This window comes from Aythya marila (genome assembly GCF_965140915.1).
Source record: "Aythya marila genome assembly, chromosome: 23".
Lineage (NCBI taxonomy): Eukaryota > Metazoa > Chordata > Aves > Anseriformes > Anatidae > Aythya > Aythya marila.
Genome location: NC_139064.1, coordinates 2,994,031 through 3,020,655, shown reverse-complemented (window position 1 = coordinate 3,020,655; position 26,625 = coordinate 2,994,031). Strand labels below are relative to the sequence as shown.

Here is a 26,625-nt window from a genome sequence, read left to right as displayed (position 1 = left end):
CTAACTTAAAATGTGGTTGGGAGGGAAGGGAAGAGCCAGGGTGCACGGAGCGGCAGGCTGGAAGTAATCCAGGGAATATCAGAGCCCTAAAGGCACTGCTGGTCTAGAAAAGGAAAAATAATAATAATAAAATGAAAGCTTCCTGCTGGTAAGGCCATGTTTGGAGGATAAAGGGCCGCGTTTGGGGGATGAAGAGGAAGCGAAGTGTGGGATTTGCTGTGGCAGTGGTGCTGGAGGGAGGATTTGGCTAAGCTGGCCTTTCAAGGAAGGGGTAAGCTACCTGTTTTTTTCCATTAAGTTTCAAAGCTTGGGGACGTGGAAATGTGCCTGGGCTTTGTTTTTTTTTTATTTATTTATTTTTTGTGTGTGTGTGTGTGAACCAAATTAAATCGCCGGAGATCTTCTCGCAGGCTCCAGCTCAGGCTGCTCTGCTCCCCGCGGCGCAGCTGAAGGCTCGCAGCCCGCACGGAGCTGGCAGGTGTGTGACAGGTCCTCAGCTCAGCCGTGCCTCGGTTTTGTCCCTCGAGGTAGATGCGGATCAAGCAAAACCCAGGTCCTGCGGAGCCGTGCAGCCGCTGGAGGTGGAGGGAAGGGGAGACGGAGCGAGAACATCCTTGGCTGCTGTGGGGGCTTACCCACGAGCCGTGCAGCCCAGAGGCAGGGAAAAGCCCTGTGAAAATCGTAGTTTTTATGGGGGAACCAGGGCTAAGGCTCGCAGCAGTGCCCCACTGAAACATCCCTTTGGCTCAAATAAAATCCAAGTTGGTCCCTGCCGAGCAGGTGGCAGCGGGAGCAGCCACGACACCCTCTCATCCTCTCCAGCACCCTTGGGGAGCACCTACGGACGCACTGGGAGGCTTTTCCTCTCCCACCTGTAAAAGCAGACGTGTGTTGTGCTTGAGAAACCGGAGCAAGACTTTGGTGGAAAAGTAAGAGCATTGAAGCTTTGGGGGCGCTGCCTGTGAATGGTGCTCTAAGCCTCGCACTGTTAATGCTAATCCTGTAACACTATATAGAGGGCTTTTTTTTTTTCCTTCACTTACACAAAGGAGGAAGGGGCTCAATTCTTTGAGTTTTTTTTTTTTCTCTTTTTTTTTTTTTCTTTAGCAAAAGGCAATGCTGAGCAGAGCGGCCGCAAGCCCAGCTCCGGCTAGCTGACATTTCCACCTGCACCCACCTGAGGGGTGAGCATTTGGGGAAGAAAGCGGCTCCTCTCCCTCTCCAGGCCAGAATCTGATCTCCAGATTAGCCCGCTGGTTATCAATAGAGGCACCGCTCGTGATTTGCAACTCTACACTCCTCCAGCCCCGAACCAGCATTGACGAAAAGGGACTTTTCAATTGCCAGAGCAAGGGGACTGAGACGTCGCTCCACTCGTCGGCAATAATTGGCAAAAGAGCAGCGGCATGCGTTCTGCGTTGACCTAAGCCTTCTCCCTGTTCTACCAAGACCGGTCTAATATTTCAGACCTCCTTGTTCCTCTCGCCTACGAAGCAGGTTGGTAATTTTTTTCCATACCTAAAAAAAAAAATAAATAAATTGTATTTTTGTATAGGGCACGTTAAGTGATATCTTTATGTGGCACCCAAGCGGTGCTGGGCTTGCTCTTGTTCTCAGGCTGCTCTAGTCCCTGCTAGTCCTGCCTGCTCTTTGCTAACAAACCCACAGCGACTGGGATTTGCCACCTCTCTAACATCCTCTTGCTTGCTTTCTGCCTTCCGAAGTAGGGAATATGGTGAAGCTTTTCCTTGGGGGAATGAGTTTTTCTAGGAGCTAGGTCGTGGGCAGCAGATTGTGGCCGTGAGCGGTGCCCTGAGCAGTGGGGCAGGGAGAAACTCCCCTCGCACGGGGCTTTGGGTTTCCCAAAGCCATGTCCCCTGATGTACCCCTGGGTTTTATGTGTGAATAATCAGAACTAGCCACATCTGTTGCTCCCTGTTGGTTATAGGAATAAATCCCATGGGTGAGCCTGCAGAGATGCTGTGTTTCGTGGCCATCGTGGCCATGCAATTGCAGCTTATGGGCCATATGAAGGGAAACTGATCCTGCCTGGTGTAGGCAGGCTGCACACGAGGTTTTGGGTGTAGTTTGAAGCCGCTCATCTACTCCTGCACGCACACGCTGGGAGCAGTCGATACCTTCCTGCGAGCTGTGCCCGAGCCGTGCCTACGTGCAGCGAGCGAAAGCGACGGGCGAAGAAATCAAAGCATGTGTTTTAGCGATACCTTCGATTGGATTAATAATGACGAACAAATTGCATTAGGCACGGAAGGAATTAAAGCTGGCACAGGGCTTCGCTTCCCGTTTCCCAGCCTCGTGTCTGCTCCTGTCTCGCTCATTGATTCCTGTACAGCAAGAGGTGCCCAGCTGTGTAAATGTTTGTGCTTCCTTCATTCCAGCCCGAGGTGTTGGGGATCGCTGTGCCAGCAGCCACCCCGGGGTCCTGGTGGGGCCGTGGCCCAAGGCTCCCCCCTGGGGGGCAGGAATTGCTTCCGAACCACGGGGACACACCGGGCTCTTGGCAACTTCCCGACACCTCCTGAAATTAGCAGCTCTTCCATGTGGTTATGGGCTTGTCGTGACATACCCAAAGGGCGATCTCCCATTAGCACCAGGGAGGTCTCGTTATGGCCCTTAACGAAGGAGGCATCTTGGGTCTGCTCGGTGGGCAAGAGACCCGCAGCTCTGCACCACCCGAGCATCCCCCCAGCGCCTGGTTGGGGATGGGATTTCCCAGGGGAGTGATGCGTGTCCTCCTTTCTTTCTGCCCTTTAGGATGAACAAACGATCGTTTCTCGGGACCTGGGTGGCCCTGCTGGTGATGACCATGCGGCACCAAGGTTAGTACCGCTCCCTGGCTGAGAGGGGAAAGCTTCAGAGCAGTGCCGTGCCCTGGGACCACGAAATACGGTGATTTTCACCCTGAAAATTCCCCTTCCCTTGGTTGGAGCAAGTGCAAGGGTGGATTTAGCATTTCCCTGGGGCAGAGGGCTGGCGGGTTTGAAGGGTGATGGCCACATGGGGAGATTTGTGTGCCCCTTTGGGTGAGCACCGGTGCCAGATCTGCAGCAGGGACAGGGTGCGTGGCGGAGACGGATCTCCCGCCTGTGCAAATGGCCCTCGCCTCATTGAGAGCAATGAAGCACGGGGAGTTTAGGCTAAATGAGGAGCCGGCGTGCTGCTCTGAATACGAAGTCAGCAGCAAAGCCGACAGGTATCCGGGCCTCACTGAGCACTTTATGTATGGGTGTGTAGATCGGGGGGAGGTCGGTGTGCGCACACAGGGTGCATTGGAGAGGTTGCAGCAGTATTGCCAGTGCTACAGAATAAAGCATGAAGAATTTCTTACGACCAGCCAATGCCACCTAAGGAGTCAATCAATGAGCAGCAGCAAAATGTCAGGGTTTGCTCGTAGCCAGGTTTTCCCTTGGGCACCTGCTGGGGATGAGCAGGAGCAGAGGTGCCCATAGCCTGGTGGGGTCTCAGGGGCATCTGCAGCAGCTCCTGCCCAGTTCTCACAGCTTTGTGTGAGGAGGAGGTTTGGAAAATCAGGCTGGAAGAGTCCTGGTGACCTGCCTGGGGTCGGTAGGAGCCCTGAGCCGTGGTCTGATAGGGTGGTGAAAAGCGCAGGAGCAGCTCCCCAGTCTCATGGGGTGATTAATTTTGGTTACGTGTTAATTTAAAGAAGGGCAAGCTGAGTTGCTACGGACTGGAAAAGCCACGTTAGGTTGGTATTGTGGCAGATTTGCACCCTGTGGCCAGTGCTGGGCGTGGGGCTGAGCCCAGGACCTCCAGGATGGAAACAGGGAGCCGGGAAATCCTGAAGCCGTTCCCCAAGCCGGCGGCTGAGGTGCCGTGGGGCTGAGCTTGTCAGGCACGAGCTGGGGCTCTGCGTCCTCAGGCGGAAAATGAGGCCGACTGGTTCAGCCATGAGAAACGCCACCCAGGCAAAAATCATTATCGGCGGGGCCCAGCGGTGCTCGGCGAGGCGCCGTGCCGCATGCAAAGCGCCGCGGTGCTGCACCAGCACTGCTGAGGGAGCCAGCCCTGGGAAGTTTGTGCTGAGCTCCCTGTTTAGAGAAGAAGTCAAATCTGCGTCTGGGAGCTCTGCCTCGGCTGTAATAACCCGTCAGTTGTGTAGCAGCTGTGAAATGACTGGCTTTACAGGCTGCCAGCGAGGAGTTTTTGGATATATCTGTGAAACCAGGCTCACGGACGCTGTCAAATGTCGCCTCCCTTTATGTCTGGCGGGGCACTTGGGTTGTGTGTGTGTTTTTTTTAGGATGCAGCCAGGTCAGAAAAGGCTTCCCCTTGTTTCCATCCCCCTTAAGGCTGGGTTGGAGACACGAAGAGGGGTCAGCCGGTGATGCTGGCTGGGCAGCCTTGAGGAGGATGCTTGAAGAGAGCATCCTGGCCCCATCCAGCAAGCTGTCTGCAGCTGGAGGCCTCCAAGGGGCACAGGTTGGGACCTAGGAAATAAAAGCATGTCCCGAATCGAGGTAAACAGAGCCGTGATTGTTCGGAGCCCGGTGGCTCCCAACAGCTGTGATCGAATGTCACGAGGGCTGCGCGCTGCTCTTCTACATCAAAGAGGGGAGGAGGGGGAGGAAAGGGCACAAAGTCCCCGTTTGCTGGGTGAGGAGCCACGCTGGTAGGCAGCTGACAAAAACAGGGGATGAGACGATGGCAGAGACCTGGCAGGGGCTGCAGCGGAGAAGGACACGTGCCCTGGGGACAGAAGTGTCTGCTTGTGACGAGAGCTGATTGGAAAATGGATTTTAGTCTGGTAGAAAGCAGCAGGCTTGTGCTGCCACACATCAAAAGCATCTCCTAAAATGTTTCCAGGAGAGGCAGTTACGCTCACCAGCAGAGCCTTTTAGCAGGAAACCTGCCTGTGCCAAGAAGGGCACTGCCCCTGGTGCTCCAGCCCTGCTTTGGGGGCACGGGCAGGAGGAGCGTGGCCATGGGGTTGCCTGGCTCTCAGTTGGTCTCTCTGAGCACGGCACGGAGCAGCACCTCCGGCACATCTTGGGGAGAGCGGGGCTGTTGTGGGTGCTGTAGCAATGTGAAGCTGAAGCACAGGCTTGGGCACAGTCATGGAGAAAGCAAAACGTGCTGCTGGGAGCTGTAAGCGCGGCTGGTGGTGGCTTGGCCCCAAAGGACCCTTGGGCGATGCTCTCTCTCCTGCCCCTGCCATTGGGGGCAGGCAAAGCCACGGCCCCCACCGTGCCCTCTCCAAAAAGTCAGGACCGGTCCCCACTTAGCCGTAAGGACTCCCTCCTCTCTCTCCTCGCAGCTCACGCCATGGCAAGCCTGTATCCCTTCTGGCACAACGACACGAGGACGCCCAAAGTCGATGATGGAAGCTCTCCCGAGATCAAGCTCTCCATCCCGTTCATCTTTTTTGGAGCCCCGTACAGAAGCGTTTATGTAAGCAGAGCAGCAGACCTTCCTTTTATTCTTTTCCTAGCCATTAGCTGCTGCATTTTAAACGCGCTCTCGCTGTCGTCAGGAATGGGAAGATTTATTAGCACCCACCTGACAAGTTCTTAGATTTCATGAACTGATAGGTTTTATGATTAAGAAAGTCAAAGGTATAGTTAATGGGCTAATGTTCAAGGGGAAGGAATATAAAAGGCAATAAATTGTCTTTGTAGGTGATTAAATGGTACAGCAAAGCTCAGGGCTTGACACAAGGAACATTATTCCTGTTACATGACAAGAAACAAGAACACGCAGAGACCCACAAGGAAAAAAGAGGTGGTGGTTTGGCCGCACGTGGAGGTGCCCACGACAAGGGCAGGCTGCTGCTGTTTGCAAGCGATGGAGCAGCAAGATCCTGGCAGAGGGAAAAGGGGCTCCTGCAGGCGGTGCTCGGGGATGGTGAAGCTGGGCAGTTTTTGTAGGCTTTTCAGGGTTTTGTCCTGCCTGGGGCTTCCTGCATGCAGCCTTCGTGAGAGTGCTGGCCTCCACCAGTAGGGTGTATGTGCCTCGATCATAGAATCACAGAACCAGAGTCATGAAGGTTGGAAAAGCCCTCCAAGATCATCTGGTCCAACCATTCCCTACCGCCAATGTCACCACTGACCCTGTCCCTAAGCACCGTGTCCAGCCTTTCCTTGAACACCCCCAGGGATGGGGACTCCACCACCTCCCTCAGCAACCTGTCCCAATGCCTGACTGCTCTTTCAGAGAAGAAATATCTCCTCATTTCCAACCTGAGCCTCTCTTGGTACAATTTAAGGCCATTCCCTCTTGTTTAGGACTTCTCATGGGCTGCCGTTCCCATAAACCATCCCCCTCCAAAATGCTCACCCCACGTTTTCTGATGCCCCAGCAGCTTGCTGCTAGGGCTTTCTCCAATCCCCTTGTCCTCTTTACAGGTCAACAACAACGGCGTGATCTCCTTCAACGCCCTGGTCAGCCAGTTCACCCCGGAGGCCTTCCCCCTGACGGACGGCCGGGCCTTCGTCGCGCCCTTTTGGGCAGACGTGCACAACGGCATCCGCGGGGAGATCTACTACAGGGAGAGCACGGACCCCGAGCTGCTGAGGAGAGCCTCCAAAGACATCCGCAAGCACTTCAAGGACATGTCCTCTTTCTCTGCCACCTGGGTCTTCATCGTCACCTGGGAGGAGGTCACTTTCTACGGAGGGAGCAGCACGACGCCGGTAGGGGCAATCGGCCGTGTGCCTCGCTGGGTGGTGTTACATGGTTGTGCATCCATCTGTGTACAAATATATACCGGGGTGTAAGGCTGGGTAGGTCGCTTTGTTCTCCTGTAGCTGGGCACCAGGCTCCTGTCCTTCTGTCTACGAGCCCTGCTCAGTGCTTGCAGAGCTCCAGGGACAGCATCGGCTGGCAGGCAGAGTGCCAAGACACGGCTCTGACGCTGCTGAGGATCATTCAGCCTCAATCATGTTGTGGCTGTGCAGATGCCAGCCTCCCTCCGTGCCTTGAGCACAGTGGTAATGCAGAGATATTTTTGTGGACGGGCACCTCGGACTAAAAGCCTTTGTGCAGGAGCCCAGGTTCTGCTCCAAATATTGGTGGCTCTTCTTGTGGCACAGCGCTAATTCAAGGGGGCAGCGAGGGCATCTGGTGTAAGGGAGGGGACAGCTGCTCTGAAAACCTGTGCTTGAAACAGAAAGGGGAAACTCAGAGGGGCTGCTGGATGCTCTGTGCTGACAGCTGACCCATCCAGACTGACCAGAGCCACACGTGGATTTTGGCTGTGGTCTCTATTTCCATAAGGTCCCATCGTTGAGGATAGCGATGGTGCTGAGATGTTTTTGCAGACATGAAAGGCTTGCAGACTGCTGCGAGCAGCTGGCACTGGGGGATCTGTGCCACTGGCAGGACCTCACAGGAGGCTGGGGTGCAGGCAGCAAGTAAGATCTGTTTCCCAGACTGTTGTTTGGGAAAGTAATTTTTAGTATTTGTGTGCATTCTGCGAGTGCCAGAAGTTTGCCGCTTCTGTCTCGAGGAGTTGGCTCTGCTAAACAATTCAGCTCTTTTCCATTTGTTAGAGAGGCTCAAAATTTAATGCATATTTGTTGCCAGTCCTGGCAGCACTTGCAGAAAAAAAAAACACATATATATATATTTGCAGACAGCAAGCAATATAGAGGTTCGTGTATTGCCCGAGGAATTACATTTGCAACACAATGCAATTTATTTTGTTATAGAGCAGTCTTCCCACTCGGTAGCGGCCAAGGCTCAGGGTTGGCACGTGGAATAGCACAATGCAACTTAAGCAGGAAATTCATCGCAGTGCAGAATCGCTGCAGAAAACAATTTTGCAAATGTGGCCTTGGGGATGCTGCAGTTGCAGTTTCTCAGTGACTCCGGAGCAAATGGGTTTGGTTTACAAGAGCTTTATTTATTTATTTATTTATTTATTTCCATAGGGTTAGGGTGCTCAATGCATTTCTGTCCACAAGTGCCAGACTGGGAAGTTTCTGTGGTTGGTGAACGTATTCCTAATGAGGAATATTGGAGATCTGCAACCTCCTGGGGCCAAAAGAAAAGGGTCTGCCCCTCTTGGTGCCACAGTAGCTTTTGCAGAGGCAGAGTATGCTCCGGCTTGGAGTAACGTGCTGTCTCTGCTGGAAAGCAATCACAGACCTCCAGCCAGGATGAGGAGGTGGTGGGAGGCAGAAAACTGCTCTGTCTCACCATGCTGGGGACGTTCTGGGTGTGCTGTGGTCTGCAGCCTGCAGTGAGAGTCCCAAGGGCTGCCCACAGCCCTGGTAGCAGTGCAAAGAAAGACATTTTTCTGGACATCAGGTCCAGAGGGAGACCTCTGTAAGAGGTGCAGTGCATGCTTTGTCCTCTGCTGTGATTTGGAATGGATCCATCATGTTTCCATCACCCCTGGAATGATGATCCATCACCCCGAGTATTTTGTGATTCTCTGATGTTCCCATGGGTGAATTCTGCCTCTGGATTTACATGCAACTGCAAAATGAAGAGCTCCGTTTTATGCTGCCCTTGCTGGCCATGCTCTTCCTGTACAGGGCTTGCAGTTTTTTTGAATTTATTGGAGTGTTTGGGGCTGGAAATGCAGAGTCATTTCAACCAAAGGAAGGGCCCGATCAGCAGATTTAGCAGGTAGCAATGGGATGTGGCAGCCAGGCAAAACACAATCCACACGGCTGCCTTGGCTGTAACGCACCGGTAGCGTTGTGGAATATGGATGCAGCAGGGAACTGGGTAAGAAAACACGTCAAGGAAGAAAGCTAAGGCAGGGTAATGGAAGATAACAGGTCACAGCAGCCCGAGCCCTGCTGAGGGCTTGTTTTCCACAAGCTCATTCTCTTGCTGCCATCTATTGGCATTGAACTGGATTGGAGACAGCACTGCTGCCTTCCCAGATGGAAGGGCTGGTGGGGATGGGGGCAGCTGGCAGCACAGCACCGAGAGGCAGCGTGTTCGGGTCCCATTCTGCTCCTGATCCCAGTCCCTGCCATGCTCCTGCAGCTCTCCCAGGCAAAGGATGAGCGTGGCAGAAGGGCATCAGGAGAAAAGCCACCTCACCTTGTGACTCTGTTGATGTTTTCCCCAGGTGAACACTTTTCAAGCTGTGCTGATCACCGACGGGGTGTCGTCCTTTGCCATATTTAACTACCAGGAAATCAGCTGGACCACGGGGACGGCCAGCGGAGGGGACCCCCTGACCGGGCTCGGCGGGGTGATGGCCCAGGTGAGGCTCTGGGTCCCATGTCCTCAGCTCTCCCCAGCTCTTTGATAGTTGCCCACAGCTTTGCTGATGTAATTTTTTTTTTGCATACATTTAGATTTAAACCTACATAAAAATGTAAACATAGATCTGTACTGCTTGTAGTGCCTGCGGAGATTTTCACTCACATCCAAACTACCTGAAAACTGAGATTCCTGAAAAAAACACTTTGAGATGAAAGACAGCATACTCAGGATTTATTGCAAGCAGAGAGGTGCAGAAATGCAGCCTTGTTTTCCTGCGAGGAGGATGGATGTGTGATGGATTTTTTTCTCTCCCTGTGTTAGGCTGGCTTCAACGGTGGAAACCTCACCAACTTCTTCAGCATCCCAGGCTCCAGAACCCCAGACATAGTCAATATAGAGGAAACGACCAACGTTAATGTGCCTGGGCGTTGGGCTTTCAAAATAGATGGCAGAGAAATAGATCCGGCCAACGGCTGCAGCCTGAGAGGTAAGAGAGAAATAGCAATGCCTTTTTACAAGTTTTGGGGTGCAGAATGGCCAAAGGTCATGGGGACAGAGAGGTTTGTCATTTGTCTCTGCGTGGGCATGTCTTGTCCAACTCTGGTGCATCCCTACGTGCTGACTCTTGGACGGCTGGAGAATGCATGTTTTTGGCCAATTCTCAGTGTAAATGAGACCTGACTTGGAAGCTCTGAGAAAAACAAGAGGGGCCCATAAAGCTTTGGGAGGCTTCAACCACCAGTGAACAAAGCTGTCGCCAGTGCTTGCTTGGTTTCACTCCCGTGGTTTCGTCAGCAAGGCGTTGCTAAAAGCCTCCATTTCTGCTGCCTGGACGCACACAGTCCAGGGCTGATGGGGCTCGAGGGGTTCTCAGGAATCAAACAACACCTGGAGGTTGTCTCGATTAATTGCTGCAGTGCTGATGGAGATGTGAGAAATACTTCAATAATTTTCTTAGATGGGGTTTTCTGTGAGACTGTTTTATTCATGAGAAAGACCTGGGGACAGCTGTGCCCTCTTGTCCCTGGGATGGGGAAGCTGACAGAGTGGTCCCATTTCCCTTGTTTCTATGGTGTTTTTTTGGGGGCGTGATAAATTCCATGCCCCTGCACCAACTGCAGTGTCTGTGCATGCGTCACTGGTGGCATGGAGATGTAAAGGGATTAAATGAGACATCATGGGGTCTGTGCTACGGAGAGATCACTGCATTGCCCTTTGACAAACAAAGCTGTCAGGAGCACCCGCTGTACTCCTGGAGTCTGTGTAACGAAGGAGTTGTCACTTTCTGCTGGATGCTGGAGATGTCACAGCTCTGGGCTGCCCTGCTTCCTTATGGCCTGGTTTAGGATTGTTCCAAAGACGACCTGGATGACCCAAAGGCTCTTGCAGCCCCAGAATGGTTTTGGGTTCACCGATCCTAAAATTCCAGTTTGCTGCAATCGCACGCAGCAGGATGGTTGGTGCAGGAGCCGTTGCGAGCAGATCTCACTTAAGGAGATGTTCGTCACAGGGAACTGTAAAACAGCATTTTTTTGTAGCAGGCGGGGAAGAGAACAAAAAGTTTAGGAGAGGTAAAGCAGAGGCAGCGTGCACGGTGCAATCCGCGTGAAGGAGAGGTGTGAAAGACAGCCATATGGAGGGGAGGAAGCTCACATGGGTGTCTGCCACCCTTACTCTGCCATCTCACGTCTGCTGGCTGGGGGATCGCTCATCGGATCCGACGTGTGGGGTGGAAGTTACTTACCAGCAGCTCTTTGGTCTCCTAACACTATGAGCTTTTTTGGACTGGGACTGAATTCTGGTAACAGTGGAAGGACTCAAACCCAGGAGAAATAGCCCACCAATCGGCCAGCCCACATGGTGCTCACACCGACTGCTGCACTTCGGTGTGGGAAGGTCTCAAAAAGGATGCAGGGCGCACTGCAAGCTCAGCTGTGATAGCATTGCTTTGCCAGCAGTGTGCAGAAAGCGGCTGAGGAGCCCGGCAGCACGTCCCTTTGTGGTCATACGACCTGCAGACCTCTCTGTAGGACCCGTAGCCTTGTCTGAGGAATTCATGTTTTGATGTAACCATGCCTCCAACTGTGTTTGAGGTTCCTCTGTTAAGAAAAGTGAAAAGTGATGCAGCACATTGTTTTTTTTTTTTCCTTTTTCTTTCATGCAATTTTAGGACAGTTTCTCCGTCAAGGGGAAATCTTCTGGGACAACTCAAACTGCACCACCAAGTGCCGCTGCCTGGACTTCAACAATGAGATCTTCTGCCAGGAGGTGGCTTGCGGCCCCTTTGAAGAGTGCGAACCGAAGATCAAGTTCTTCCAGTGCGTGCCGGTGGAGAGCAGCACCTGCGTGGTGTTCGGAGATCCGCACTACCACACCTTCGACGGCTTCCTCTTTCACTTCCAGGGTTCCTGCTCCTACCTCCTCGCCAGGCAGTGCTGGCCAGGCTCCCAGCTGCCCTACTTCAACGTGGAGGCCAAGAACGAGAACCGAGGCGGCTCCTCCGTCTCCTGGCTGAGGGACATTTTTGTGGAGGTCTACTCACACAAGATCGTCCTCCCCAAGGGCAGCTTTGGGAAAGCAAAGGTAAGAGCCTCATTGAATGGGGTGAACTTGATGGGTTGGGTCCTCCAAGGTGATGGTGGGACTGTGCTGGCAGCCCCAAGACCGTGGGATGGTGCTTCTTGGCTCTGTGTGTCCCTTGGGGTGGAAAGCACTGGTGGCAAAGCCATGGGTCAACAGAGGCCTGAAGCTTACTGATGGCTGGCTGACCTTCTGCACCCATCTGTAAACACAGGGTTGTACTGCTCCCCTCTGAAACCTCTTGCTATTTCATACAATGTCTCAGTTATGCGGTTGTGTTCCTGCAGGTGGATGACTTGGTGGTGTCCTTACCCATCTCCCTGGAGCTGGGAGCAATAAAAGTCTACCAAAGTGGCTTGTCCACAGCTCTGGAGACCGATTTTGGCTTACTAGTGACTTACGATGGGCAACACTATGCCTCCGTCTCCGTTCCTGGCACGTACATCAACGGCACGTGCGGTCTCTGTGGGAATTACAACAAAGACCCCGAGGACGACATCCTGCGCTCGGACGGGAGGTTGGCCGTGTCCGTGCCGGAGCTGGGCGAGAGCTGGCGAGTGCCTCACCCCGAGAGAAAGTGCTCACCCGGCTGCGTGGAGAACTGCAGCATCTGTGACGCCACCACCGAGTCCTTGTATTTCTCCCCCGAATATTGTGGCTTCATCAACAAGAGTGGCGGGCCGCTGTGGGAGTGTGGTGCCGTGGTGGACCCCACCGCCTTCGTCCACAGCTGCGTCTACGACCTGTGCAGCGCGCGGGATAACGGCACCGGGCTGTGCCAAGCCGTGCAGGCGTACGCCGCGGTGTGCCAAGCCCTGGGCATCCCGGTGGGAGAGTGGCGCACCCAGGCGGGATGCGGTAAGTGTCGGGGTGCTTGTTCTGGGAGTGCTTGTGGGTGCCTACCTTCATACCTAGGAGATAATTTTGATGGGAGAAAATCTCAGCGGGAGATAATCCCGATGGGAAATAATCTCAATGGGAGATAATCTAGATGGGAGGAACAATGAGGAGGGAGTTGCTCAAGGCAGAGTGGGTCTGGCAAAAGCCAATTGATCCCAACCCTCTGTGGTGTGAGAGTCTCGTGATAGCAAAAGGGTAGAAAAGGTCAGGCAGAAGTTGGCTGCTGTGATGTTGGAGGCTGGACTGGAGTGCAGGCTGGCTGGCAGCACACTGCTCAGCACACCCACCTCTTTTGGCATTAAATTGCTGCAGGAGGCTTGACCGTGCTGGGACTATTTTGGAGAAGCTTTTGCTTGCGTTAAGGGAATAGGGAAGGCACAGGAGAGAAATGGCAAGGCCAAGTCTACTGGAAAGTGATGTCCCTGGGTCATTTCACACTGCCACTGCCATGGGTCAATAGGAACGAGGTCTGTGGCCCCAAACCATGTGGTAACGTGCTCCTCCTGTTGTTTGTGTCCCCTCTGCACCCACAGCAGAGGCCGTGCGGTGCCCGGAGCACAGCCACTACTCGGTGTGTGCCAGCAGCTGTCCTGCCTCCTGCTCGGACCTGACGGCCCCACTGTCCTGCACCTCCCCGTGTGCTGAGGGCTGCGAGTGCGACGAGGGCCATGTCCTCAGTGCTGACCGCTGCATCCCCGTGCAAAAATGTGGCTGCGACGTGGACGGCCGGTACTACGCCGTCGGGGAGTCTTTTTGGGCCACGGCGGACTGCACGGTGGAATGCCAGTGCGAGGATGGTGGGGAGGCCAAGTGCTTCAACATCACCTGCCTCGAAGGAGAGGTCTGCACTATAGAGAACGGCTACCGGGGCTGCTACCCCCAGCGGGAGAGCCTGTGCCTGGTGGGGCAGAACCAGGTGCTGCAGACGTTTGACGGCGTCGCCTTCCCCTATCCGCTGGAGCACTCCTACACGCTGCTCAAAACCTGTGCGGAGAGGCCGGACTTCATCGAGGTGGACATCAGCCAAAAGAAGCCAGGATACGTTCCCAACGGGCTGCGCGTCGTGCGGATCCAGGTGGTTGGCCAAGAGGTGAAGGTCGGAGGAACCAGCCTGTCGGAGGTCAAGGTAAAGGTGCCACCGAGGGTTGGGGTGGGAGGTGGTGGCTTGTGCCATGGCACCATGTCCCCTTGGGGATGCTGTAGGTTCATGGCCTTGGACTGCTCCTCAATGTCAGGACCATCACAAGTGCCAAAGTCCATCCACTCTCTCCAAAGTGAGAGGCAGAAGGACTGGGATCGTGTCCTCTCATGGTCCTTGTCCCTTAGACTTTCCATCCGTGTCCCTGGGTGGGTAGAGGCAGAAGGCAACAGGTACTCACTGAGATGCTGTTCTCATGGCACAGCCCATGCAAACCACATCAAAGAGCTAACAAGGCTGGGGGCAAGCAGAAAATAAAATTAGCACCCATATGTTGCAAGCTCTTGGATTTTGATTAACAGCACTGTTGCCAGCAGAGCTGGTGGCTATAATGTTTTTATGGTCAGCAAAATGGCTGTGGAAAAGAAGGAATATCCCTACTCAAAGGTCTCTGTGCCTTTTGCATCCCAACCTTACTTGTTGGAACTCCATATTGCAGCTGAGGTTTTGCTCTTTGTTGTGCTGAGCCAGGAAGGCCACAGGAGAGCAGGTGGGATGCTGTTCTGTTGGGCACTGTTAAATGGAGCAATGGGTGGAGCAAATGGGTCCTGGCCTTCAAGTACTGAGCCTGGATCAGGAAGCATTTAGTGTTCTTGTCACGGTGCAGCCAGCAGATGGGAATGTTGTGCAAAGTCACATCACCCTTACTGACACATTGTGATCCGCTTATTACTTGCAGGTGAATGGTTACGACGTGGAACTGCCATATTTCCACCCTTCTGGCCGCCTGGAGATCTACCGTAATGACAACGGCACCGTGACAGAGGCAGAGGGACTGCTGAGCATCGGCTACTACAACTCCGGGCTCCTGGAGATCCGCCTCTCCACCGCCTACTTCAACTGTACCGGGGGCTTGTGTGGCTTCTTCAACGGCAACAGCAGCGACGAGTTCTGCCTGCCCAAGGGCAAGTGCACGGACAACCTGGAGCTCTTCCTGGAGAGCTGGACCACGTTCGACGAGATCTGCAACGGGGAGTGCGGGGACCTCCTCAAGGCATGCAACAACGACTCGGAGCTGCTCAAGTCCTACAGGAGCCGCTCCAGCTGCGGCATCATCAACGACCCCACCAACAGCTCCTTCCTGGAGTGTCACAGCGTGGTCAACGTCTCGGCCTACTACAGGACGTGTCTCTTCCGCCTGTGCCAGAGCGGAGGCAACCAGTCGGAGCTGTGCGACGCCGTGGCGCGCTACGCTGGTGCCTGCAAGAATGCCGAGGTGGATGTGGGCCAGTGGAGGAGCCACAGCTTTTGCCGTGAGTCTGGGAAAATTTTTAATTATCTGGGGCATTTTTAAGTATCCTCAACACCTTGGGAAGGTCTGTTTCTCAGGAGTTTGTGGGTGTAAAGAAGTAGACTGCATTTTTTTTTTTATTGGGCCACCAGAAATTACAGCCTCTCTTCCCCCTGTTGTGCATCTTGTGCATACCCCTTGGTGGTGTTCCTCCATAGAGTAGATGGAAAACCCTCAACAGCAGACCAACTGGTGGAAGAGAGGCTTGGACCTGGCTGGTTTTCAGGAGCTCCACAGCACCCCAGCACTTAGGGCAGCATGAGAAGTCTGAAATTATGTGAATGAATGGGGCAGAATTGCCTGAACTCTGGCAATCTGGGGCAGTTTTCCCACTCGCTCACCTAGAAGTCAAGCAAAGATCGGCATGAAAGAGCTTTGTCTGTTGGAGATGTCCTCTGCTATAGAGGCTGATGTGTACAAAGTGCTCTCCTGGGGAGCACATAGAAAGGAAAGAGGTGGTGAGCATAGCTGCTAGCACACTGCATCTCCCATATTTTTCATCTGTGGGCAGCATTTCCCATAGCAGCGTGGTAGCAAAGCCCAGTCCTGGAGCTCTTACCAGGGTCATCAAGCCAGAAGGTGACCGGTGTGTGTTAGAACCACAATGCCTTTTGGACCCGAAGATGAGGACCTGCCACCCTGTGGACCGATGGCAGTTTCTAAGCAGTCCCTTTGCCTGCAGAGACAGATTTCCCAATTAAGCAATTTCATGGTGGCATTTCAGGAGATGTGAGGAGCTTTACGACGTGGTGTAGGAGCATTCCAGAGCCGCAGATGGCGGCTGACAGTACTGTAAGCCATCACCGGAGGATAATTCGAATAAGGCATGTTTTTAGCTGTCACTATAAACTTGCCGTTGATGGGAAAACATTCATAATTCAGCAGCGAATGTGAAAAATCCCCAGCATGGCAGCACACAGTCAGTGGGATGCCTCCATTATGGAGGTTTTGGAGAGGCATCCATTTGGGAAGGCGGCACGTCCTCTGGGTTAGCAGGAGGAGGTTTCGCTTGGCACGTGTCTCCAATGTGACGAGGGTGATGGCAGTGAGAAAAAGGGGTCACAAAGGGGATGGGAAGACCAGGTGGTTGGGAGGGCGCTGGGACAGCTTCCCCTCTTGCTTTTTTTTTTTGAAAATGGGTCGCAGCTCACCCCGTGTCCACATTTCTCTCTACTCACACACTGTGTCCAACACCCCCAGCCCTCACATGCCCTGAAAACAGCCACTTTGAGGAGTGCATGAGCTGCGTGGAGACCTGCGAGACGCTAGCCACGGGCCCCGTCTGCACAGACACCTGCACAGAGGGCTGCCAGTGCGACGAGGGCTTCGCCCTCCGCGGCTCTCGCTGCGTTCCCCGCGGCGAGTGCGGCTGCAACTTCGAGGGCCGTCAGCTGGCCACCAACCAGACCTTCTGGATGGACATCTCCTGCCACTTCCTCTGCTACTGCAACGGCTCGGACAACAGCGTGTACTGCGAGAACGTCTCCTGCAAGGACGACGAGTACTGCCTGGAGGAGAACGGCCTCTACTACTGCCATGTCCGCACGGACGCCTCCTGCATCGTCTCCGGCTACGGGCACTACCTGACGTTTGACGGCTACTCTTTCGACTTCCAGAGCAGCTGCGCCCTGGTCCTGTGCACCACCATCTCCCGGCCACGGGCCGAGAGGTCGGACACTTTCCCCACGTTCACCGTCACGGCCAAGAATGAGGACCGGGACACCTCCCTGGCCCTGTGGGTGAAGCAAGTGGAAGTGGAGGTCTTCAACTACAACATCGTCATCCACCGCGCCTACAAATACACCGTGATGGTGAGCGGGGGCCATGAGGGGCAAGGAGTGGTGGTGGGTGCAGCATCTACGAGGGGTTATTTCTTCCTCCCACCCCCCTAGGTGGTTCCCTGTGCACCGTTCGTTGTGTATCAGTAGATTTTCCAGGTTCAGGAAGGGCAAATCTTGGAATATTTGTCCCTAGACCACCACTTGGCACAGCTTTTGGAGGGGGCTTCCTTTTTGGCTGCCACGTTTTGGAGGCTGGCTCTAGGCTGGTTGCTTCAGCAGCACCTCGGTGTCCTGCTGCAGAAGGTTTGAGCATCCCAGCTCACCAACCACCTCCTTTCCTTCCCTGCAGATCAACAACGAGCGGCTCTACCTGCCCCTGAAGCTGGGCCAGGGCAAAGTGAACATCTTCGCCTTCGGCTTCCACATCGTGGTCGAGACCGACTTTGGGCTGAAGGTGGTGTACGACTGGAAGACCTTCCTCTCCGTCACCATCCCACGCAGCTTCCAGAACCTGACCTACGGCCTCTGCGGCCGCTACAACGGCAACCCCGAGGATGACCTGGTGGCCGCGGGTGGCATGCCAGCGTTCGGTGTCACCGACTTCGTCCAGAGCTGGGCAAAGCGGGACACCTTCTGCCGGGTGGGCTGCGGTGACCGCTGCCCTGCTTGCGGGAAGGTGGAAGGCTTCTGGAAGCCCCAGCAGCTCTGCAGTCTCATCCCCAGCCAAAGCGGCGTCTTTGCCAAGTGCCACAGCAAGATCAGCCCCGGCTTCTTCTACAAGAACTGCCTCTTCGACACGTGTGTGGACGGGGGGGCCATGCAAACGGCCTGTGGCTGGCTGCAGAATTACGCCAGCACGTGCCAAACGCAGGGCATCGCCGTCACCGGCTGGAGGAACTTCACCTCGTGCTGTAAGTGCCACCCTGCTAAGTGCCATGGGACCAGGAAAGGGCAGGCTGATGCCCAGCTTCCATCCCCATCCATCCCCATCCCCACCAGCATCAAGGGAGTTCAGGAGGAAGCTTTCTGCCAAGTGTGCAATGCTGATGCTTGTTTTTTGTGTTGGTGGAGCTGAAGGTCAGCAATTGAGCAGTTTTCCCTTAAAGCAGCCCATACAGGCACAGCAGAAGGTTGCCATCCCCACGTTATTAGCCATCTCTGAGTCCTCAGTGTGATCACTAGCATACAGAAGAGAGAAATTGTGAGCCCTAGGTCTGCACAGGCATCTCAATGTCACACTTGTCATTGTGTCAGAGGCGATCTGGAGCACCTTGGGGCCATGGCAGGATGGGCACAGCCTCGCCCCATGGACACCCGCCTGTCCCATGCAGCAGAGCCATGGGAACTGAGAGCCCGTTCCCCTATCACTTGGGGCATCGGCACCTGGGTTCCCTTGTTTCCACCCTGCAGTACTAAAGCAGCAAGCGTCCATCCAGTCCTTGCCAGGGTTGGATCTGTCCCCATGTGCTCCGTCCTCTGGGTGTAGTTTTGAACCGTGTGTGGCACAGCAGGAGCAGGGATAGAGAAGATGAAGCCTCAGGTTCAGGAGGCATCATCCATCCTGCTGTTGTTCCCCAGGAATTTTATTAGTGAGACTCGCAGCCAGGAGTACATGTTTGCTCTAATGAAGCCGCTCGCTGTAGTCAATAAGATTACAGCGCAACGTCCAATTAAGCTCCTGAGGATGGGCTCCGTGCGTCTCCCTGGCAGCCGCTCTATCTGGCAAATCAGCTGGGAAGTAATTGTCACTGCTAACAAGACTGAAAATTAAATTTATGTTGTTCTTCCTCCTAACGAACAACCTCCTGGCTCCAGAGGCTCCCACAGGGCAGGGGCCGTGAGCTGTCACCCTGTGTGTCCTGCCCAAAAGCACCCCAGTGAACTGGTGGCATCTTTGGGCGCACAGCAGCCCCTAGGCTTTGAGGTCTGATGGATAAGGATCAAAGGCCAGCTAGTAGCAGCACGTCCCCTGGCATGTGTACCCAGGGCATGGGAGCTCCATGTGTGGGCTGGGGACCCCCAAGAGCTCTTTGGGCACCGCTGTCCTCCAGCCCCAGGCTCAGCAGGAGCCAGTGCCAGAGGGTTTGTGCGCTCCCCATGAGATGCTGGCTGGCAGCCGGTGATGTAAGGAGCTTGTAGGAGACCTCAGTTTTCTCCAAGGAGCTAATCTGCACCCCTCGTGTTCTCCCTGCACGTTGCAGCCGTCAGCTGTCCCCCCAACAGCCACTACGAGAGCTGCGTGTCCCTGTGCCAGCCGCGCTGCGCCGCCATCCGGCTCAAGAGCGACTGCAGCCACTACTGCGTGGAGGGCTGCCAGTGTGACCCCGGCTACGTCCTGAACGGCAAGAGCTGCATCCTGCCCCAGAACTGCGGCTGCTACTCTGATGGAAAATACTACGAGGTACGTTGGGAACATCCTTCTCGCTGTGCTGTCTCGCTGCCCCTGTGTGACATCCCTTGAGGTGTCACGATGTGCCTGGTCACTGTGGTGGCAGGTGTTTAGAGGAGACGAGCAGGGATCACACAAGCAGCATGTGCTGACATTTCCAGCTCAGTGTGAATCAATACGAGCTGAAAAAAAAGGGCAGGAGGTGCCAGGGGGCGCAGGGAGACAGAGAAGAGAGATGTCATCCCTGGCATGCCACTTATCCTTCTGTCCTGCAAAATCGTTGTGTGGCTGTTAAGTGAGGGCAATTTGGGTGTCCTGCAGGGAATGGGTGGTAGGAAAGGAGTCTGGTGACCAGGGATGCTGCCTTTAGTTGGTGTCAGAGTCCAATACTTTATGGCAACGTTCTTCTAGGGATTGCAAGTGAAGTGGGTTTACTGTTTCTTATGAAATCTACTTGTTTGTAGCTATTAGATATTACTTGAGATTGTGTGGAATTATCATGATGCTGTAAGCACCACAGCACAGTTGGGTCCCAACGGAACTGTGCTGTGCCTTCTTGGTCTCTGGTCAGTCACTGTCATGGTGCGGGGTGATCCCTGTCTCCGAGGAGAAAAAAGGGGCTCGAAGCCAGCATGAGGCCATTGCCATCCTCAGAATTTACCTTGCCAGTTGTTCTATTTGTCTGTTTTACACCAGGACCCTTTGGTCCTCTGCATGTGGATAAGCACAGCCCTATTAATAGTAGCTGTGGTCACTTCCTTAGTGTGCGGGACCACAGCTGTGTAGAATGATGCTGAGATGGTTGGCAGGCTCATTTTGCTGGTGGCATTGCTCACGTTTTGTGTTCCTTTTTTTTTTTTTTTTTTGGTGTTATGGTGAAACTGCTCTGCACAGAGTGTCTTTGCCAAGCCAAGCACACCTCTGTGTGCTTTTACCCCATTATTGTCCTATGGGGTGCTTGGTGGACTGGATTTTGGCAGGCAGGGCACGAGAAAGGGACAAGGAGGTATTTACAGTGCTGGGCACAAGGCAGATGAGGTCACCGTGGCAGTGGAAACGTGCAGTGTCCTCCTGCTTGCAGGTAGCAGGGATTTTGGCAGCTGTGCACAAGCATTCAGTGTGTCATCACCAGATTTCCTGCTCTGTGAGGCAGAGGGAAATAAAACCGGGCTGAGCATCCACGGAGGGTCAGGCGGGGGTCCCTGTCCCTCCCCAGGCGTGACCCGTTTGTCTTTCAGCCCAAGCAGCTCTTCTGGAACGGGGACTGCACGCGGCGGTGCCGCTGCTTCCGACGGAACCTGATCCAGTGCGACCCACGGCACTGCAAGTCGGATGAGGAATGCGCCTCGCGCAACGGCGTCCGTGGCTGCTTCAGCACCCGCAGCTCCTTCTGCCTGGCGGCGGGCGGCGGCGTCTTCCGCACCTTCGACGGCGCCTTCCTCCGCTTCCCCGCCAACTGCGCCTTTGTGCTCTCCACCATCTGCCAGAAGCTGCCCGACTTCTCCTTCCAGCTCATCATCAACTTCGACAAGTGGTCCTCGCCCAACCTCACCGTCATCTCCCCCGTGTACTTCTACATCAACGAGGAGCAGATCCTCATCAATGATAGGAACACCGTCAAGGTGAGGTCTCGATGAGGTTTGGGCCATGGGGAACCAGCTCCTGAGCGAAGGGGCCAGGCACCCATGCCCATCGATGAAGAAGGGCAGTGTACCTGTCCCCATGTGTGACCAAAAAGCCACGCAGGTCACTGGTAGCACTGGTACCAGCAGCTCCTTGCAAGGGATGTGACTGCTGTCCATAGGGCTTGGAAAAGTGATGCCAGCCAGGATGAAAGGGATGACAGGAGGCAAAGGTTGTCCCTGTCTTTCCGTCCTCCTGCATGTGGGGAGGTGCAGCTGTCGTTTAATTGCTGGGGGGCGCAGGCCTGGTCTTTTAGGGTAGGAGAACTCTGTATGTGGCTGTCTCGGTGGGAGAGGAGCCCCAGCTAGAGCCTCTGCACGCTTGTAGGGCTTACACACTTCAGCCTTATGCAAGCATCTAAGGGTAACAGGGGTTGAGTGAGATCTGTTGGGAGAAGGACAAGGTGAAGGAGAAGGCCCAACAACCCCTGCTCAAGCAGAGGCATCATGTTTTCCTGTTTGGGGTACTGGGAGGCATTTGCAGAGATGTCTGTGGGTGACCAACGCTCCTGTCCAGCAGCAGACAGGACAGGAGGGACGTCAGCCTGATGTCCTCTCCCACGCCAGGTGAACGGCAGCCACGTGAGCATCCCCTTCGTCACGGGGCTTTCCACCAAGATCTACAGCCAGGAAGGCTTCCTGGTCATCGACTCCGGCCCCGACATCCAGATCCGCTACAACGGCTTCAACGTCATCAAGATCACCATCGGCGAGCGGCTGCAGAACAAGGTGTGCGGCCTCTGCGGCAACTTCAACGGCGACCCGGCGGACGACTACGCCACGCTGCGGGGCAAACCCGTGGTCAGCAGCGTGCTGCTGGCGCAGAGCTGGAAGACCAACGGCATGCAGAAGAGGTGAGGCATCCCCACCGGGCACGGGAGGGAGCGGGGCCAAGCGCATCGCGAGTCCCCCCTGCGACGTGTCCGGTGCCCGCAGCTGCAACGAGCTGCAGTACTCCCAGTACGCCGCGTCCTGCGACAACGTCCGCATCCAGAAGCTGCAGAGCGACAGCTACTGCCTGAAGCTGACCGACATGAAAGGCTTCTTCCAGCCCTGCTACGGCCTCCTGGACCCGCTGCCCTTCTACGAGTCCTGCTTTCTGGACGGCTGCTACAACCACAAGAAGGTGCAGCTGTGCGGCTCGCTGGCCGCCTACGGCGAGGCGTGCCGCACCTTCGGCATCCTGGGCACCGAGTGGATCGAGAAGGAGAATTGCTGTAAGAGAGACGGGGTCCTCTGGGATCCCACGGGGGCATCCCATATGGCGCCCATCCCCGTGGCCTGAGGATAAAGGTCCCGTTTGCGGCGCTTCTCGTGCTGTTTAGCAGGAGTGGTGGAAGACCCCTGTGCAGGCGCCGACTGCCCCAACCGGAGCTGCGAGCTGGATGACGGCGGGGAGCTGTGTGGCTGCGTCGAGCCCCCACCCTATGGGAACAGTGAGCACGTCTGCACCAGCAGGGGGAGAAAGGATGGCCGGGGTAGGGTCTGGGTGTGCCATGTCCTTTCTGGTGGTCCCGTAACCCTTCTTCTGCCCTAGACACCCACGACATCATCGATGCGGAGGTGACCTGCAAAGCCGCCCAGATGGAGGTGTCCATCTCCAAGTGCAAGCTCTTCCAGCTGGGCTTTGAGCGTGAGGGTGTGCGAGTCAACGACCGCCACTGCCCCGGCATCGAGGGCGAGGACTTCATCTCCTTCCAGATCAACAACACCAAGGGCAACTGCGGCAACCTGGTGCAGGTGGGATGGGGCAAGGAGCCAAGGTGACTTCTCTCAGAGTTTTTGATCTGAGATCTCATTGTCCAGCTGACTTGTGTCCTAGCCTGGAGGATTAGGAGGAGGAAGAGGAGTTGTTGGGAGGCTCAGGAACCTGTGAGGTCCCTGAGGTCTTTGGGGTCAGGGAGGAAGGGGTGGTCTGAGCTGGTGACACTGGAATTGCTGGGTATGGATGCTCCCTAGGGGAAGGTACTGCAGCGGTACACAAACCTTTGGGGCCAGAGGTGGTATTTTATAGAGATGGAGAGCCCCCGTGGTCACACCGTGATGCTGAGGCACCCATCAGAGACGATCAGTCTCGAGGGGTACTGTTTGCTCCCTCCTGCAGTCTAACAGCACACACATCGTGTACAAGAACACGGTGTGGATCGAAAGTGCCAACAACACGGGCAACATCATCACCCGGGACCGGACCATCAACGTGGAGTTCTCCTGTGCCTACGAGCTGGACATCAAGATCTCCCTGGACTCGGTCGTGCGGCCGATGCTAAGGTCAGAGCAGGGGGAGTGATGCCACCCCTCCTGGGTGTGCACGTGCAGCAAGGTGATGAGGTGTGAGTAATCCTTTTGGTAGGTCCAAGCCTGTTCTGGTTTCTTGTCGTTAGCGTGATTAACCTGACCGTGCCGACGCAGGAAGGGAGCTTCACGACCAAGATGGCCCTGTACAAGAACTCCTCCTACAAGCACCCGTACCGGCAGGGGGAAGTCGTGCTGACCACGCGGGATGTGCTCTACGTGGGGGTCTTCGTGGTCGGGGCCGACTCCAACCACCTGATCCTGATGCTGAACAAGTGCTACGCGACCCCCTCGCGGGACAGCAACGACAAGCTGCGCTACTTCATCATCGAGGGAGGGTAAGGGAACTGGAAGGGTAAGAGAAAACGTGTGGGCTGTGATAAAGGCAGCGTAAAAGGTAAAGCCCAAGCTGTGCTGAGTCAGAACAAAATCAGCAGTTCATTCACAACATCCCTGCAGCGGGCAGACGTTCAGTCATTTCCAGGAAAGCCGGGCTCCATCGTGTGCAGTGGCTATTTGGGAAAACAAATGCTGCAAGGAGAACGTCCTCCTCTCCTTGTCTATCTCTCCCCCAGCATTTATTGCTCAGCACGGTGCCACATGGGACGGGATAGCCCTTTGGCCAGCTGGGGTCACTGTCCTGTCCAGCCAGGGCCAAAATATCAGCCCAGGCTTGGTTATAAATGGAAAGCATCGTGCCAGAGGAGATACTATGACGATGGTTAGCTCTCTATCAGCCAAAACCCATACATATTGTAGGGATGAGTTATGCTGACAAGAAGTCTTAGAGGGTGAGGGGAGCGTAAAGTCCCTTCAGAGAGAGTCCTGATAGCAGGAGCACCACGGCAAGCGTCTGTACCTTGCACAGGTGCCAAAACATGAAGGACAACACCATCGGCATAGAGGAGAACGGGGTGTCCCTGACCTGTCGCTTCCATGTCACCGTCTTCAAGTTCATTGGGGACTACGACGAAGTCCACCTGCACTGCGCCGTCTCGCTCTGCGACTCAGAGAAATACTCCTGCAAGATAGTAAGTGGGGCAGGCACCGAGGGCTGGCTTGGAGAGGTGGGTCAGGACTTTTCTGCAGCTGGGGAAGGAGACCATGGGCATGGTTTATGTGTTGTTCAAGAGGTGACCAGAGATCGAGGAGGAAGCTGGGAGGACCATACCTCCCTCTGGGTGCGGGGAGGAGAGCTCTGCCATGGGCAGGTTGTCCATAACCTGAGCTTTGGCTGCATTGGGTGTCTTTTTGGGACCTGGGTTGGTCAGAGGGGGCTCGGACAGGGGCTGAGAGTGATGGATGTACCCCCTGTCCCTGCCCAGAACTGCCCCCAGCACCGGCGGTCAGCCAGCGCCTTCACCCAGGAGGCCCACGAGCAGATCCTCTCGGTGGGACCCATTCGGAGGAAGCGTAAGTGCACGTGGCCAGGGGAAGGGCACGGCGTGGGGGTGTCCACCTCCCACCGGGACCTCTGTGGCACGAGGTGATGGCAGTGTCCCAGGGGAGAGCGAAAACCCCGGTAGGACTTCTCACTGCAGGAGGGAATGGGGGTCCTAGTGGCCAAAGCAGGGGCTGCTTGGGGTCCAGCAGCATCGCCCCCACCCGATTCCACGTGTTTTTGCCCCCAGGATCAGACTGGTGCGAGGACAACGGCGGCTGCGAGCAGATCTGCACGAGCCGAGCGGACGGGCCGCTGTGCAGCTGCGTGACGGGGACACTGCAAGGGGACGGCAAGAGCTGCAGGGGCAAGTCCTGAGGGTCTGGGAGGAGATGGGTGGGGGGGTCTGCTCTGAGACAGAGCAGCAGCGTGAGGAAGGTGGCATTTCATAGCGGGACAGGGATGAGGCTCGGGCTCTCAAGGTCAGTGGTGACGTGTGCTGGTGGTGGCCTCTTGGCTAAGAGGTGGAGCATCCAGAGGGTCAGTTTGGCACAATCATCTCAGGGGATGTGTGCTGTGTCTGTTCAAGGCTCCCAGCTCACGGTCTCCTTCTTGTCTTAACAGCCTCCAGCTCTTCGGGGGATCCCCGAGCCCGAGCGAGCCTTGTGGTGGTGGCACAGCTGTGGCTGTGGCTGTGCGTGGCTCCGCGGGACCCGACCTTGTAGGTGCGGCTCCGCTGCCCGGCCAAGTACTGTTCTCGCGTCAGCCTGAGTCTCTGTAGGGTAGGAGCCAGCACCCCCAGCAGCGAGCCTGCCACCGGCCTGGCAGGAGAGGGACTCGACCTGGAGAGCAGACAGATGAGCGCCTGGATGGGCATCGGAGGCACCGTGATGGCAGAGCTGGATGCGTGTCAGGATGGATGTGGGACTTGGTTTTTCCTTTGCAGCTTTTCCCAGGCTCTCTTTTGTAGCACCCCATCCCCAGCACCCCTGTTAGTGGAGCAGGATGGGCTCAGACTCATGCGCTTGCATGTGTCCTTGCCCTCAGAGGGGCTCCCCAGGGAGCAGGACACATCGGTGAAGCACTCGGATCCAGCCAGAGGTAGGTGTTTTGGTGCAGGTGATGGACCAGAGGAGCACGTTCGGATCAGAGGACATCAGCACACCTCAGGAGCACGGCACCCGGTGGCTCTCCGGAGAGGGGAGCCATCGGGGTGCACGGTGGAGAGCCAAGCGTGTTCCTGGGGTTTTGGGGAACCCAGATGTACGTGGTGTCCTGTCCTGATGCGTGGGGAGAGGCCACAGGGGTGAGCCTGAGAAAAGAGGGCTGGAGCCAAGTCCTCTCGTCGTGCTCAGAGCCGTCACGGTGTCTTTTGTGGGGAGGCAGCAGGGTCGGGGGCTGCCCACCCAGGACGGCACCAGGTGGGCTGTGGGCTCGGGGGGCCGGCTGGCGCAGGGTGGGGGCTGTTTCTGTGGGGGACTTGTCTTGTGTTTGTGTTTTGTGACACGGCTGCGTGAGAATAAAAAGCGGTGTACTCCTTCGTAAGCAGCGTGGTGTGGCGGAGCTGAGCGGGGACGAGGCCACGAGGGGGCCGGGGACCCCATGGGGGGAGGACTGGGCCTTTTGGGGAGAGGTGGGCAGCGTGGCCATCGGCAGGAGGTGGCTGCAGGGAGTCCAAGGGGGTCCCAGAGGAAGGGGTGACAGCGGGCTGGTGGCTGATCACCAGCAAGGTTCCCCGAGGTCTCCTTTTGGGGTCAGTTCTGTTCCGGTGGTTTTTACAAAAGATCTGGCCGCAGGACTTGAATGCGTGCTAAGGACATCAAACTATCAGAGAGCCTCCACAGGAGGGCTACAAAGGTGGTGAAGGGGCAGGAGAGGAAGATAGCAAAGGAATCAGAGGACTGGCTCTTCCATTACCAGCCCA

General features: G+C 55.5%; 1 protein-coding gene across 1 annotated transcript; it reads left to right on the top strand.

The window, feature by feature from the left end:
* The first annotated feature begins 938 nt into the window (after positions 1-938).
* TECTA (tectorin alpha) lies at positions 939-26,027 on the top strand. Its single transcript, XM_082778182.1, has 24 exons — positions 939-1,497; positions 2,776-2,840; positions 5,297-5,430; positions 6,384-6,671; positions 9,068-9,205; positions 9,529-9,694; positions 11,378-11,790; positions 12,075-12,645; positions 13,221-13,813; positions 14,565-15,138; positions 16,377-16,987; positions 17,307-17,868; positions 19,159-19,358; positions 20,585-20,968; positions 21,596-21,882; positions 21,965-22,245; positions 22,354-22,464; positions 22,566-22,768; positions 23,133-23,296; positions 23,410-23,658; positions 24,189-24,351; positions 24,646-24,733; positions 24,952-25,068; positions 25,326-26,027. The coding sequence occupies exons 2-24, from the start codon at positions 2,777-2,779 to the stop codon at positions 25,424-25,426; spliced, it is 6,462 nt and encodes a 2,153-aa protein (XP_082634308.1). The 5' UTR covers positions 939-1,497; position 2,776; the 3' UTR covers positions 25,427-26,027.
* The last annotated feature ends 598 nt before the right edge of the window (positions 26,028-26,625 follow it).

What these genes read in the sequence shown, in the direction of transcription:
- TECTA (XM_082778182.1), top strand. Translation starts at nt 2,777, where the DNA reads ATGAACAAACGATCGTTTCTCGGGACCTGGGTGGCCCTGCTGGTGATG. An exon ending in GAGGAACTTCACCTCGTGCT is followed by an intron (nt 17,869 to 19,158) that starts GTAAGTGCCACC and finishes TGCACGTTGCAG; the next exon opens with CCGTCAGCTGTCCCCCCAAC. An exon ending in GATCGAGAAGGAGAATTGCT is followed by an intron (nt 22,246 to 22,353) that starts GTAAGAGAGACG and finishes CGTGCTGTTTAG; the next exon opens with CAGGAGTGGTGGAAGACCCC.